Consider the following 12,880-nt stretch of genomic DNA (forward strand, 5'->3'; position numbering starts at 1 on the left):
CAGAATCATCCCGGGGGCGTTCGATTGCCCGTGGACCCTGTCGCCTCCTCGTCCCCAGAGTCTCGAAGACACCATTCTGTTCTGGTTCCACACGGGGGCGCACGCCACTACCTCACCCACCTCCCCGTGGGGCTGACCATTCAGTAAGCTGTATCAACCACTTGGACTTGTCCATATCTTCCTCCTGCCTCTTCTTGGTTGGGGGTGGCAGCGTTACCCGCATACGACTTCAAAATACTTGGCCACAGCATCAGTCCCCCAGTCACCTGCGGCACTGCTCGTGGCCTGATCACAGAGCAGATTTTGAATAGGAAAGTAGCTTTGTCCAACCTACCGGTACCATAGCTCTTCGTCGTCCAATACTCGGGATAGGACTTCATCTGGGACAACATTTAGGGTAAATCCGGCCGCGATCGATCGTCTCTGCAGCTCCCAAATCGTTATCATGTCCGTTCCCAGTGCCGTCCCAAGGACGGCTCCCATTGCCATTGCGCCCAAACCTCCCCCACGCTTTCCTCCGAGTCGACAAGCAAGCATCAACTACAGCGACTCCTTCTCCGGTTTCCGAAGCGGCATTAACACCCCGGACACAGACTCTCTAAGCGGACAACCAACAAGTCCCTGTGAAGCTTGTCTACGCCGTAGGCTTGAGTGCGTCATGAGTGATGACGAAGAGAGCTGTGTTGCTTGCCAGACGAATGGTGCAGAATGTTCGTTGGGCGAGAGCCCTCCGCCACGGAAACGCAAGTTGAACGGTGATGCAGAGGAGAGTGGCAGTAAAAGAAGGTGCGAATGATAACTTACCTACACACCTCCTTCATCACACATGGCATCATCCATGGAGGGCGGGAGCCAACCTCACGTGTCTGCCTCGTGTCATGCTCTTACTTCCTTCCCACCACCTTCCGCGCTCTTCGAGTTTCCCCAGCTTATCTCACAAACCCCATAACCCCATCTCAGCTTGAGACATTCGTTCATGTGCGTGTTCTGATATCTGATTGGTTGTTAGCAGTTCCCCAGCACGGTTTGATAATAGGAAACGAAGGCAGAACCCACCAAGCCTGTCGAGCACCGTTACTACCGGCATGTCCCTAATCGAGGAGATGGCGAACTTTGGCGGCCCAACCTTGCTAAAGCGTACCCTTGGTCTTCAGTCAGACAGGTATAGTCAGTACATAGGGCCGACGACCGACTTTGAGCCCTCGCTCATCAACCTCTCCCCTTTTGACCCACATGATGAGAGTCTCCTCGCCCGAGGGACTCTAAGGAAGGTCGGCGACGAGGATACTTTTCTCATGCTCCCGGATTCACTCACGCCTGGACACGCCCATATAATCGAAGATGTCGACGAAATCGAAAGTCTCGTCGCCCCGCATGGCCGAAAGCTGATCGACTTGTACTTTCGTATCGTACATCCCGGATTTCCCATTGTCCAAAAATCGGTCTTTTATGAAAAATACGACCGATCACATCGAGAGTTTTCGCCGCCGCTCCTTGCTGCCATATACATCCTGGCCATCAACTGGTGGGATCATTCAGAGGAATTGGCGTCACTGCCGCGACCCAATGTTCGGGAACTGGAGAGACTGGTTCGTGTCACTCTCGCAGATGCCATGTATCGTCCCAAGCTGTCGACTATTCAAGCCGGTCTATTGCTTTCGCAGCGCCCCGAGGGTGATCAATGGGCCCCTACGGCACAGCTTGTTGCTATCGGACAAGAGCTTGGTCTGCACCTCGACTGCTCGTCGTGGAAGATCCCGCCCTGGGAGCGAGGACTGAGAAAACGTCTCGCGTGGGCGCTATATATGCAGGATAAATGGGGTGCGCTCGCACATGGACGTCCTTCCCATATCTTTTCGTCCAACTGGGCCGTGCCCGTTTTGACGCCTCATGATTTCCCCGACATTGACTGGGAGGAGAGCGATGCGGAGGCGCGGATTGAGACGGAGCGTGGGCGCACTCTGTTTTGCCAAATGGTTCAACTTTCCCAAATCCTCGCCGAGATCCTCGAGACGTTCTATACCCTGCAAGCCACGCGGGCCGTTGCTAATGCTGGCCCTCAAGGCACGCAACTCGTACTCTCGCTAGCCAAACCCATTCAGCTCAAGCTGAAGGAATGGTACAGCGGGTTGCCTGACTCGGTTCGCATGGACTCAACCTTTCAAAGCGCCACCATGTCACAGAGCAACAGCAACAACAACAACCGCCTCTCTAGCATTGGTTACCTCCACCTCGCCTACTTCGCCACGGAAATCACTCTCCACCGCCGCATCATCCGCTCGATCGACGCTTCTTGCTCTTCCTCATCCGGCTCCACCATCGCCTCACTCAGCGCCAGTGTTAACAGCACAACGAGCAGCAACCCAAGCTCAACTGCCAGTAACATTGACCCATATATCCAGCACATCTGCCGAAGCGCGGCTAAAGCCCGTCTGATCTCCGCCATGGACTTTGTGAACCGCCTCACCCCTTCTCACCTGCGCGCGTTCTGGTACTTCGCCTCCAAAACCAACTTCGCCTTGATTGGCACGTTTGGATCACTTCTCTGGGCCACCTCCCCCGGGAGAGAGGAGGCAGATTGGTACAGGCGTCGCTTGGGAGAGTATCGCTGGACACTCAGCGTCAGCTCAAAGCCTGGCGAGGGTCACAAGGGTTTGACGGAGTTTGCTATGGGTATGCTCGATATCTCAACTGGGTTGCTAAAGCAGTTGCCGGAGAAGCCGCTGCTAAGTAGAAGTGGGAGTGCGGTCAACGTTGGGGCAGGTGTCAATGCCGAAGTGATGAGGAGCCAAAGCTTGCTTGCTTTGGGGACGGGTACTGGATCGGCACAGAGAGGCGGGTATGGTGTTGGTAGCCCTGCATCTTCTGGGTTCGGGCGCATGGGCAGTATGAGCGGATTTAACGAGAGTTATGTCCGAGGAGGACCGGATCGAAGATATCAGCAACCGGCGAGAGGCGATGCGAGCGGTGTGCAGAGCCCGAGGAGTATAAGTAGCGACAGCAGCGATGAAGGCGGATATGGGAACTTTTCGGTGACGGCGGGAATGGCTGGGCTGGCGGACTGAGCTACGATGAACTTGCATGGAGGTATCTGTTGTAGTTCAGGCGGAGGAAGGATCTGACTACAACATTGGAGGTTTGTCTGGCGACGACAAACGAAGTAAGGAAACTAGCATTTTCATATTCGTATGCGGCTGCAGATGAAACGAATCCTGGAAAATTGTGCAAGATTAAAAAAAAAACCGATCAGAGAGGCGGCTCTGGCTGGGAGGCGGGGGTTGTCTCAAACTCCCGTTGTTCAGGACAAACGCACCTTTTTGATTAAGCCTCCTCAAAGCCGCGGAGATACATTCACCAAATGCAATAAATTTGCAGGTGTTGCTGGACGCCAAACGCAGGCGCGCGTGTCACGGAAATAATCAACCCCATGGCGTGCGAAAGCACGCGATGCTATTCCCCCAAAATGGGTGCCGATGACGTGCTAATAAGGCTGAGTGGTGCGGGCGCTGGGCGGGTCTTCCATACAACATTACACAACACAGCACAACTACCACCTACCACTCAGAGACAACAGACCCCGTACAAAAGTGTGTCGTCAACAACAGACAATACAATGTGTCGACAACAGCAAAACAGCATGTAGCAAAGACCAGACAGGAGACCCGTCCCACTGCCGTCGCCAACTGCTCGGTCCAGTCATTAGTACACTTTCCTTGCCCCGTCACTTTCTTCCAACCGTCTCCCTTTCTCTTTCCTGGTGAAGACGGACTCGGGATGGAAAAAAAAAAAAAAAAAAAAAAAAAAAAAAAAAAAAAAAAAAAAAAAAAAAAAGGGTGGTTACACGAACGTCTCGTTAACAGAACTCATTCTCGCCCTAGTCCATCACTCGCTCGGAAGAGAAGGGTGACACGAAGGAGGGGCTCGCTCGGTTGTCGAGAATCCACGAGCGAAGAGGCATGCTAGTATGATCAAGGTTTCCATTCTCTTTTCCCAACTATTTTCTTTTGGCGACTTTCACGCAACGAAGGAAGCTAGCTGAGTGGCATGTTTGGTGGCAGAAGTCGATGGGTAGCCAAGGGGCTACCAAGATGTAGATGTTGATGATGTACATGAAGCACGGAAATGGGTTACTAGACCCGATGGATGGATGGCTCATGAGAGGAAAGAGATGCCGTTGATACCCTTAGGGTTGTTGTTGTTGTTGTTATTGTAGTTTTCGTTCTTGTCTTTCTGCTTTTTTTTTTTTTTTTTTTTTTTTTTCCTGTTTACGACTTCCTTCATCTTCTCCTCTTGTTCTTGACTGTTGTCATCAGCAAGGCGGCCAGGCCAGAGTTGTTAGCTTGGATGGACTTTTTTGGGGTGTTCTTTTTCTTCTTCTTCTTCTTCTTCTTCTTCTTCTTCTTCTTCTTCTTCTTCTTCTTCTTCTTCTTCTTCTTCTTCTTCTTCTTCTTGCATATATACCGATAGATTTGCTGCGTTTTCATCTTGGTCATCAATTCAGTTTGAACTTGCCAGGTCTTTTCTGTTCATCTTGTGATAGTGGACTGAGCCCTGTGATACCGGACGCACTTGGCGATGTAGCATGTCGATAAATTCGAGGACATTTGAAGAAAACTCGGACTTGACTAAACCTACCTTGTTGTTGGTGATCATTAAAACCATGTTCACTCTCTTTTTTCAGGTGTACTTGTAGTCGTTTATTTGCTCCACAAAAACACGATATCATAATCTCCAAGGTGTGTCAATTACCTTGTCCCTTCCTTGCTCCGTCGGGGAATCTGGTTGACAAAAAAGTAGGCTTACTACTTCAGTCAGAGGTGTGGTGTGTCCGAAGAGTTTTTATCAGCAAGGAGGTGAACATTGAAGATTAGTTAGTAAGATTATATACACTGCGTAGAATGTTATTCTTAAATTACTTGGTAGGTAGGCAGAAAGTCTATAACTTCCATCTCTCTCGGACAAGTATATACATATATACATTCACACATATAGCTCGGGTATTTTCGAGAACAGCCGTGTTTGTACGAGGCTTAGCAGGCGTGTTTCCTGGATTTCAACAGCACGGAGGCTTTCCAACAAGTGAATGTTAATTCTGTCGAGGTAGACCCCTAAAGCTACACGGAGATTCACTTTGCTCGAGCCTCAGATAGCAATTCCACCATTCGGGAACGCATAGATTGAAAAGTCGCGATCATAGATGGCAATACTAGTAGTATATTAGTAGTATGTTACAAAAGCCCAACACGACTGAGAGAGGTCGCCAGCACCGATAGATAATAAACAAGCAGAAACGATTTCATATTATACTATCAAATACAACGTGTACAACGTGGAGGACCAGCGCCTCCCAACCCACTCTATCTGGTGAAGACACAAATATCAGAGTGTCGAAGTGCTGCTACTGCCAATCGTATGCACCGTGTTGCAAACTATGCCGCTAGAGGCAACGGATAGCCTTCATACTCCTTCCCAAGCCATTTCCTAATTCCGTCGCTGATCGGTACATGCAATCATGTCGCAAACTACTTTCGCTAGAGGTCAAATAACCTTTACCCCTTTACCCCTTTATCCTTTCTACCTGAATCTGTGCTTCCCAACACCCCCTTCCGAGCTACAGGGAGCAATACTGAAGCATAAATCACCAAAGTCACTTCTCAGGAATGAAAACCTACTTCTTCCCCTTCCCCTTCTTCTTCCCACCCCCCTGTCCTCCATTCGCACTCGACCCCTCCCCAGCAGGAATCAGCACCGTCCCCCCTTCCTCCAACTCCTCCGCCGTCACTTGTCCCTCCTGCTCCATACTCTTGAGTTTATCCTGAGCACTAATAAACATGGATAGATCATGATTGGTTTCCTTCAGCTCCTCATTTTGCTGCCTCAACATATTCAACTCCTCCTGCGTCTTTTCGGCCTCCTTCTCCATATGCTTGATCCGCTTCATCAACCCCTCCCCTACTCTTTTCTCCTCTTGGAGTTGTTTCGACAAGTTCCTTGCCAGCTCCGTGCTTTTGTCGGCTCGCTTGCGCTCGCGCGTGAGGTCCCGCTCTAGAGAGGCGACCTCTTCCTTGAGTCGGAAATGCTCCTCTTTGAAATCGGTCAACTCTTGGATGGCACAGGCAGAGGCGGCCGAGGCGGCGTCTGCGGCTGCACATGCTTTGGAGGCTTTGTCCGCTGCCTTGGCGACCATTTCCTCAAAGTAGATGCGTTGTGACTCCAGCTGCGAGGTGAGGAGATGCGTGTATTCGAGCCCGATGCTGTCCAGCTTGGCGCGGGGGACCACTTCTTGGTCTTCGGGTACCGGGGGATGGGGTAGAGGCGCGCCCGTAACCGCCGCCATGGTCTCTTCTTGGGAGCTCCATGCCGGGGCAGGGGCACGCGCAGTGTTGTTGCGTTCTGAAGACGTGTTGTTGTTGTGGATATGATGACTAGGGAACTCGACCACTTTGCCCTGGCCCTTTTCGCGGATCATGCGGTGCACCCACATGTCGCCCGCATAGTCCCAGACGTGCTGGGTTTCCATCTCCAGGCTGAAGCTGTGGGCAGTTTCCTTCCAGTGCTGTTTGGCGTGACCGCCCTTGTACCGGCCGCACCCAACGTTGCCGCAGATCAGGCAGATCCAGAGGTCCGAGGGTTCGTCGCAGACGCTGCAGAGGTTAGATACAGGTCCCGAGCCGAAGGGTCGCGAGTACGGGTTTTCCGGGTTGCTTTCCTCTGCAGTAGGCTTGGGATTGGTGGCGCGGCAGATAGGGCAGCCGAAGCCTTTCCAGGTTTGGAGACAAGTGCAGTGAAAGACGTGTTGGCAGAGGATGGTCATGAGACCGGCTGTATCGTCCATACGCTCAAGACAGACAGTACAGGTTGGTAGCTCGATCAGATTGGGGGTAGGGGGAGGGAAGGGTCGCAGGTTGAGGGTGTTGCTGGGTGAGGGAAGGGTGTCGGCTGGATTGCCATTTCCGCCCGCGTTGCTCGTGGTCGTGCTGTAACCTTTCTGGCCGCCAGGTGATTCCACGGTGATGGACTGGATGTAGGCGACATGACAAAACTCGGTCTGTGTTTTTGAGAAGGTTGACATTAGCAACGCCAGGAAATCATGTAGTCCAGCAGTCACTCACCTCGATACTGTCAAATGGCCTCCCATCAAACTGAACCCTAAAATCCCTCGCCCTCTGCGGATCCCGAAACTTCATTAAAACCATGTACCGATTCAGCTTGCTCGTCATAATCATCCTGTAGTGGCTCACGTCATCGCGCCACTTTTCTCCTATGAAGCCCAGGAAGTCACTCGGACTCATGTACATGGGAACGGCGGTGACGCAGAGAATAGTGCCGTCGTCACCGCTGCTAGCAGTTCCGTTGCTACCGCTGGCGCTGCCTGCACCCACCCCGGCGCGAAGAGCACTGCTCTCATCGGCCTCGCGGTACAGATGGACGATGCCCCATCCAACCTCCGTGTTCTTGGTTTCGAGGGGGATGTATCGTCCCTTGGTGGCCTGGCCCATGCCACCGAGGTTCGGGCCTAGAGAAGCCGCTGGCGTACCGTGGGACGCACGTTCTTGGTTGCCATTTTTCTCCTGTTGGGATTGCTGTCCTTGATCCTTCAGTGACTCAGCCATTGCTGACTTGTTGTTCTTGGCTGCTACCGGTTTTCCAGTTCCAGCAGTGGTGCTGTGGGTGTCTTTCCCTTTGCCTTTCTTCTGATTATTGTCCTCCGCTGCGGTTTGTGCGTGTCGCTGCAGATGCCCGTCCCGTGGCAGATCAAGGCTCTCGATGCTGATCCTTCCAAAGCGCCAGTCCTTAGCTGCCGTCCGTGGCCCTAGCCCAGACGTGAATCTTGGCGGAGGAGAAGTCGCGCGAGATTGCTTTCCTGAAAGCCTGACGATGTTCCTGTTGTCTTCGGGGTTCTGGCAATCTGGTCTGGATGCCCCGCAATCGATAACTCCGCCGGTTTCCGTCCCTTCCTCCGCCTCTGGGTCTGAGCTGTCGTTGAGAAGTCCCAAATCTGACTCTGGCAAGGCTCGAGGAATTTTTTCCGAATGACTCTTCTCCTCTTGCTCTTCAATTCGCCCTTCTCCTTGGATGATATCTCGATTCTGTTTCCTCCTGGACGATGGCCTTGAAGACAAAGATTTGAGCTGCCAGGTACGAGGGTGGGCGGGGAGCTCGTCAAATATGGACGAGTCCTTGGTGGGTAACCAGATATCGGGATTGAATGCTGCGGCGGGCGCGCTATGCGTCGGATCTGGCGAGGGGTAGAGCTCAAACTTCAAATGATAGCGGTAGACAGGCATGGCATATTCATGGTATGACCGCAAAGAAATGATTCCTTGTTGTGATGGTCGAGGAACGATAATGCTTTGATGAAAAATCTGGTGAAAGTGTAATATCGAAAGTTTTGCGTTGACTGTAAGAGTGACAGAGCAAGAGAAAGACAAAGAAGGATTAAGAAGATGAAGAGTCGATTAAAACACCCTGGACGCGGGCCTTACGTAAATCACAGTCGCCGATGCCTATCTCTGCAGGTTCATGTGTGCCCAAACTCCATGCAATGATGGTTCTTGCCCTGGTGATTAAAGAGGATGAGAGGTCAGATGCGCTTGTTCCGGATGTCCTCTTTCACATTCAACCTTCCATAAACTACGAAGTTGACGTTGGACGTTGGATCGTCCTGTACAGGGGGGAGGGAGGGCTCCACGGCCGGACTAGCGCGGACTGAACTCTGCGGTCGGTACGTACCTTCAACGTATGATGCATCTTTTGTCCGCCAAAAACAGGGCGCCACTTTCGGCCACGCAGCGATCACCTCGCACGGTGTGTAACAGCCCACTGCACCACCATCTCGACTTACACGTCCGACTCCATCCCCAATTGACCAGCTGGACTGGCTGACTGGAATAACAAAGCTCACGAGTTGGAGACAAGCAAATCACCACGAGATATTTAGTTTGAGACTGTAAATATAGGTAGTCTTGATTATGGCATCGCTGTACGTATGAAGCGTGTGCCATTAGATTCGGCTAGATATGCCCTGTTTCATGGTTGTCATCATTTCCCAACCCATGGTGCAATAGGTAACCCAATAAACGCTGAACGCCCAAATGAACCCTTCCTCGTCAAGAATCAGAAACAAAGACGACAATCCGCTTACTGGCCGCCACGGAGACGCAGCACCAAGTGAAGAGTGCTCTCCTTCTGAATGTTGTAATCAGAGAGGGTCCGGCCATCCTCCAACTGCTTACCAGCAAAGATCAGACGCTGCTGGTCAGGCGGGATACCCTCCTTATCCTGGATCTTTTGCTTCACGTTGTCAATCGTATCCGAGGACTCGACTTCCAGCGTAATCGTCTTGCCCGTCAGGGTCTTGACGAAAATCTGCATACCACCACGAAGACGGAGCACCAAGTGCAGGGTGCTCTCCTTCTGAATGTTGTAGTCGGAGAGGGTGCGACCATCCTCGAGCTGCTTTCCAGCGAAAATGAGACGCTGCTGATCAGGTGGGATACCCTCCTTGTCCTGAATCTTTTGCTTCACGTTGTCGATGGTGTCGGAAGATTCAACCTCGAGAGTAATTGTTTTGCCGGTAAGAGTCTTGACGAAGATTTGCATACCACCGCGCAGGCGGAGGACAAGGTGGAGGGTAGACTCCTTCTGGATGTTGTAGTCGGAAAGGGTGCGGCCATCCTCCAACTGCTTGCCGGCGAAAATCAAGCGCTGCTGGTCGGGGGGAATGCCCTCCTTGTCCTGAATCTTTTGCTTAACATTGTCGATGGTATCCGACGACTCGACCTCGAGGGTGATGGTCTTGCCAGTCACTGCGAAGAGATGGTTAGCATAGGTCGGTCGATGGCTAAGTGATGATGCGGTGAGCGTGCGATAACTTACAAGTCTTGACGAAAATCTGCATGATGGCGGTTGTGCAGTAGACGGATGGACTGTTGATGGATGAAGCGGAATGACTAGAATCGAGTGGCGGGAATGATATGTGCGTGGATAAACACTCCTGCGATGATGGCGATGGAGAGAGATGGTGAAAACGGGAGAAATGGAATCGGGGATGCAGGTGGGCGGGGAGGATTAAATAAGTAGGTTCAGGTGCTGGCTGCGGCGGAAGTGGCAGGAATCAGGATGGCGAACTTGGAGGGGCCAGGCTTCCACTGCCTGGAAAGGGAAGCGAAGCGGGGGGCTGAGTGAAGGGGAGAGGTGACTGGAGTGGAAGCGGAAAGGTGCCAGGTCCGTCCATGTCCCAGGTCGATCGTCACTGGTCCGTTTGCAACGCCTGCCACGGTGTGAGTGGTGTGTCACTCACCTTCACTGACAGGCCACGCACAAGCCACTTGGCGGTTGGGAGTGACAGAGAAGTGGAGGGAAGGCGCGAGAAGGGGCCAGTCAGACGACAGTTCCCCCCTTGACTGTTGGCTGTTGCCCGTTGGCAGGAGTGGTTGGACATCCCCCCAACAGTGACCGCGGCTGATTGATCGCACTGTCGACGCCTTCTGCAGTGGCGGGCACTCGCCCAGCCGTTTGCCCGTCAATGCGTCAGTCACCTCAGCCGGGCTGTTTGCCCTGCTTCAGTTCAGTTAGGTTCTCTCTGGATGAATAAGCCAAAGAATGATCTGCATGTGGCTGGACGACCTTGGAGTTTGTTTACAAATCCGTGAGTGCCATCTCGACTTCTCGTTACTTGCCGGCATCTCGACATTCTTCTCTCCATGATATTACAATAGTTTCCTCTATCAGGTTGTTGCTGGCCTCTTGCTCGATGCCTCACACAGCAGCAGTCCAGCTGGCATCATGGAATATCGACGTCCACCTTGCTGGTTCCCCGCATTTGATAAGCGAACCCCCCAAGAAGTGAGCGGTCAATGACGTGGTCCGATCGAGGGCACCGAGAGGCAAACAGGGAAGAGTGAACTGTTGCATCGCAATTTTCCAGCAATGGAGGAATTGACCAGAAGACATGGAGATGATTGTAGAAAATCACAGAGGCCTGGGACTTTGTTTTTAATCAACACCGCAAAAGAGTGTCACCAAAGGGGTCGAGGTGTTGGTCGTCGAACGAAAGAACGACCGGACGGGAGGTGCATCCCGGCCAGGCATCGTTTCAGCTCCAGACAGTGAAGGGGCGAGTCAGCTGGCACTGTAAACCACAATGCTCAGCTGCAGTGGTGTCACGGACTCACGGTTGGTCCTGCCACCGACCTTTAGGCTGCTGAGGTAAGCGCTCCGTCTGGTGCGACGATGAGCTTCTCCATAACACATGGCGGGACACCGACAACTGAACCGGACGGGAACGGGGAGGTACCAGGTACTTATTCTCTTTCGCTTTTCTATCGGCTTTCCGACCGACCGTGGCTGCTGACGCCGGCAGAGATTCAAGACCGGTGACAGATGGGAGACCTCCTGACTGCAGTGCCTGGCCATAAGGGTTCCCGTCCCACCAGCCCCCGACCGATGATGTCGTGACTCCGTTCCTCCCGTTATCGCCCAGCATTATCGTGGCCTCTTTCTTGGCTCCACCGCCCCGCACTTTAGGAGGGTCGCTCCGCTATTGACAGTCTCCAACCTCCGTTCACGCATGATCCATATCGCGAGTTACCATCATCGATCAGAATGCTGGGTCCTTTACGCACGAGTGTAATATGTACAGTAGAGGAGGTAAGTTGTGCAGCGCAACATCACAAACTCCTGGAGCCAGGTGACGAGTTCCGCCCTGCCCGCCAGGCCCCGCCAACCACCTCGGGTGAGACCGGAGCCGGCATCACCTCCTGCACGGGATCCCGGGGACTCCCGTCTTCGCAAATGCGGGAATCGTCCTTACGGTCCGTTCAATACACCCACTCGACTCGGGTTGTGACATCCCATGATCGGATGACAACCATGAGCGTCATCAGATTGGTACATGATACTTTTTATTGTCAATGCGAGTAGTGAAAAAGTTCAATGCAGGTGCCTGAGGTGGTTGCCGTTCGCAATCGTTATCACACTGATCTTGAGTACTTATGTACTCGTCTGGCCTAGGCTCTATCGTAAGAGTTGGAATGCATTTTTCCACTCATCCAGAACCAACGAGCCAACGGCTTTCTTTGCGTGGTAATGACTTGCGTCTTTGAAATAAACCAAGTACACAAACACCAACTCTCTTCGTTTTTCTCTGATGAGGGAACATTGCCTGCTGTAGTACACTCAACAACAACATCACACCAAAACAATCACTCGAACAGCGTGATACTCATTAACAATAACCAATAAATATTTCTCGAAAAGAGGATTTCTCGCCTAGGTCGCGGTTTGCCCGCGCGCGCTTAAGCAAGAAAGTCCACCTATCAATCCATATCTATATGTAGGTAAACCAAAAAAAAAAGACCAAATCAGATAGACAAAAAACGCCAAGGTACCCAATGCAAACCCATTTTCCTCCTCTTCCTCCCCTTTGAGTTGTGCTTTTCTTCGGTCCAATCAAACAACCCTTTCCACTCTCGCTTACCCTCCTTCATCCCATGCCCTTCCTTTTCCCGTGAGCGACTTCTCCTCTCCCAACTAAACTATCAAAAGTGCCAGACATGCAGATCGTGCTGGTTTGAACTTTTTTGCGCTGTATGCGTAGTAGTGTATGGTGTGTTTTGTGTAGATTCGTTGGGGTTTCGTCAAATGTGTAGTCATCAAATATTGATCCGTCATGATGGGACGTCAGTCATTTCGTATCGTGTTGTTCGCGGTGGTGACCAGCCACCAAGTGAGTGTGCGCGGCCAAAAAGAATGCCACAAAGAATAACAGAGAAGGGGAGATGGTTGACTATAGAAAATAGTAGCCAGAAAGAAATAAAGATGAGAACGCCGTCGCTCAATGGCCCCATGAGATAAGGATAAAGAGGAAAACAGGAAA

At 52.0% G+C, this 12,880-nt stretch overlaps 4 protein-coding genes across 4 annotated transcripts; 1 reads left to right on the forward strand and 3 right to left on the reverse strand.

Moving 5' to 3' along the window:
* The first annotated feature begins 132 nt into the window (after positions 1-132).
* On the forward strand, positions 133-3,310 carry B0T23DRAFT_138002 (fungal-specific transcription factor domain-containing protein). The gene is made up of 2 exons (XM_062832313.1): positions 133-786; positions 1,013-3,310. Exons 1-2 carry the CDS (start codon positions 446-448, stop codon positions 3,063-3,065), a joined length of 2,394 nt encoding a protein of 797 aa, XP_062692737.1. The 5' UTR covers positions 133-445; the 3' UTR covers positions 3,066-3,310.
* Positions 3,311-3,808: 498 nt separating this feature from the next.
* Positions 3,809-4,484, reverse strand: B0T23DRAFT_453412 (uncharacterized protein; the record flags this gene model as incomplete). The annotated part of the gene is made up of 2 exons (XM_062841175.1): positions 3,809-4,230; positions 4,302-4,484. 2 exons carry the CDS (start codon positions 4,482-4,484, stop codon positions 4,153-4,155), a joined length of 261 nt encoding a protein of 86 aa, XP_062692738.1. The 3' UTR covers positions 3,809-4,152.
* Positions 4,485-5,281: 797 nt separating this feature from the next.
* On the reverse strand, positions 5,282-8,659 carry B0T23DRAFT_441868 (uncharacterized protein). Its single transcript, XM_062840795.1, has 2 exons — positions 7,113-8,659; positions 5,282-7,048 (listed from the first exon to the last, which is right to left on the reverse strand). The coding sequence occupies exons 1-2, from the start codon at positions 8,286-8,288 to the stop codon at positions 5,669-5,671; spliced, it is 2,556 nt and encodes an 851-aa protein (XP_062692739.1). The 5' UTR covers positions 8,289-8,659; the 3' UTR covers positions 5,282-5,668.
* A 482-nt stretch (positions 8,660-9,141) lies between these two features.
* Positions 9,142-9,901, reverse strand: B0T23DRAFT_317389 (ubiquitin-related domain-containing protein; the record flags this gene model as incomplete). Its single annotated transcript, XM_062834999.1, has 2 exons — positions 9,142-9,809; positions 9,880-9,901. 2 exons carry the CDS (start codon positions 9,899-9,901, stop codon positions 9,142-9,144), a joined length of 690 nt encoding a protein of 229 aa, XP_062692740.1.
* Between the last annotated feature and the right edge of the window lie 2,979 nt (positions 9,902-12,880).

Source organism: Neurospora hispaniola (assembly GCF_033458365.1).
Source record: "Neurospora hispaniola strain FGSC 10403 chromosome Unknown B0T23scaffold_4, whole genome shotgun sequence".
Taxonomy (NCBI): Eukaryota; Fungi; Ascomycota; class Sordariomycetes; order Sordariales; family Sordariaceae; genus Neurospora; species Neurospora hispaniola.

Excerpts from the sequence above, each read along its gene's own strand:
- B0T23DRAFT_441868 (XM_062840795.1), bottom strand. The coding sequence starts at position 8,288 with ATGCCTGTCTACCGCTATCATTTGAAGTTTGAGCTCTACCCCTCGCCA. Across the intron at positions 7,049-7,112 it reads GGCCATTTGACAGTATCGAG|ACCGAGTTTTGTCATGTCGC; the intron begins GTGAGTGACTGC and ends TCAAAAACACAG.
- B0T23DRAFT_138002 (XM_062832313.1), top strand. The coding sequence starts at position 446 with ATGTCCGTTCCCAGTGCCGTCCCAAGGACGGCTCCCATTGCCATTGCG. Across the intron at positions 787-1,012 it reads GAGAGTGGCAGTAAAAGAAG|TTCCCCAGCACGGTTTGATA; the intron begins GTGCGAATGATA and ends GGTTGTTAGCAG.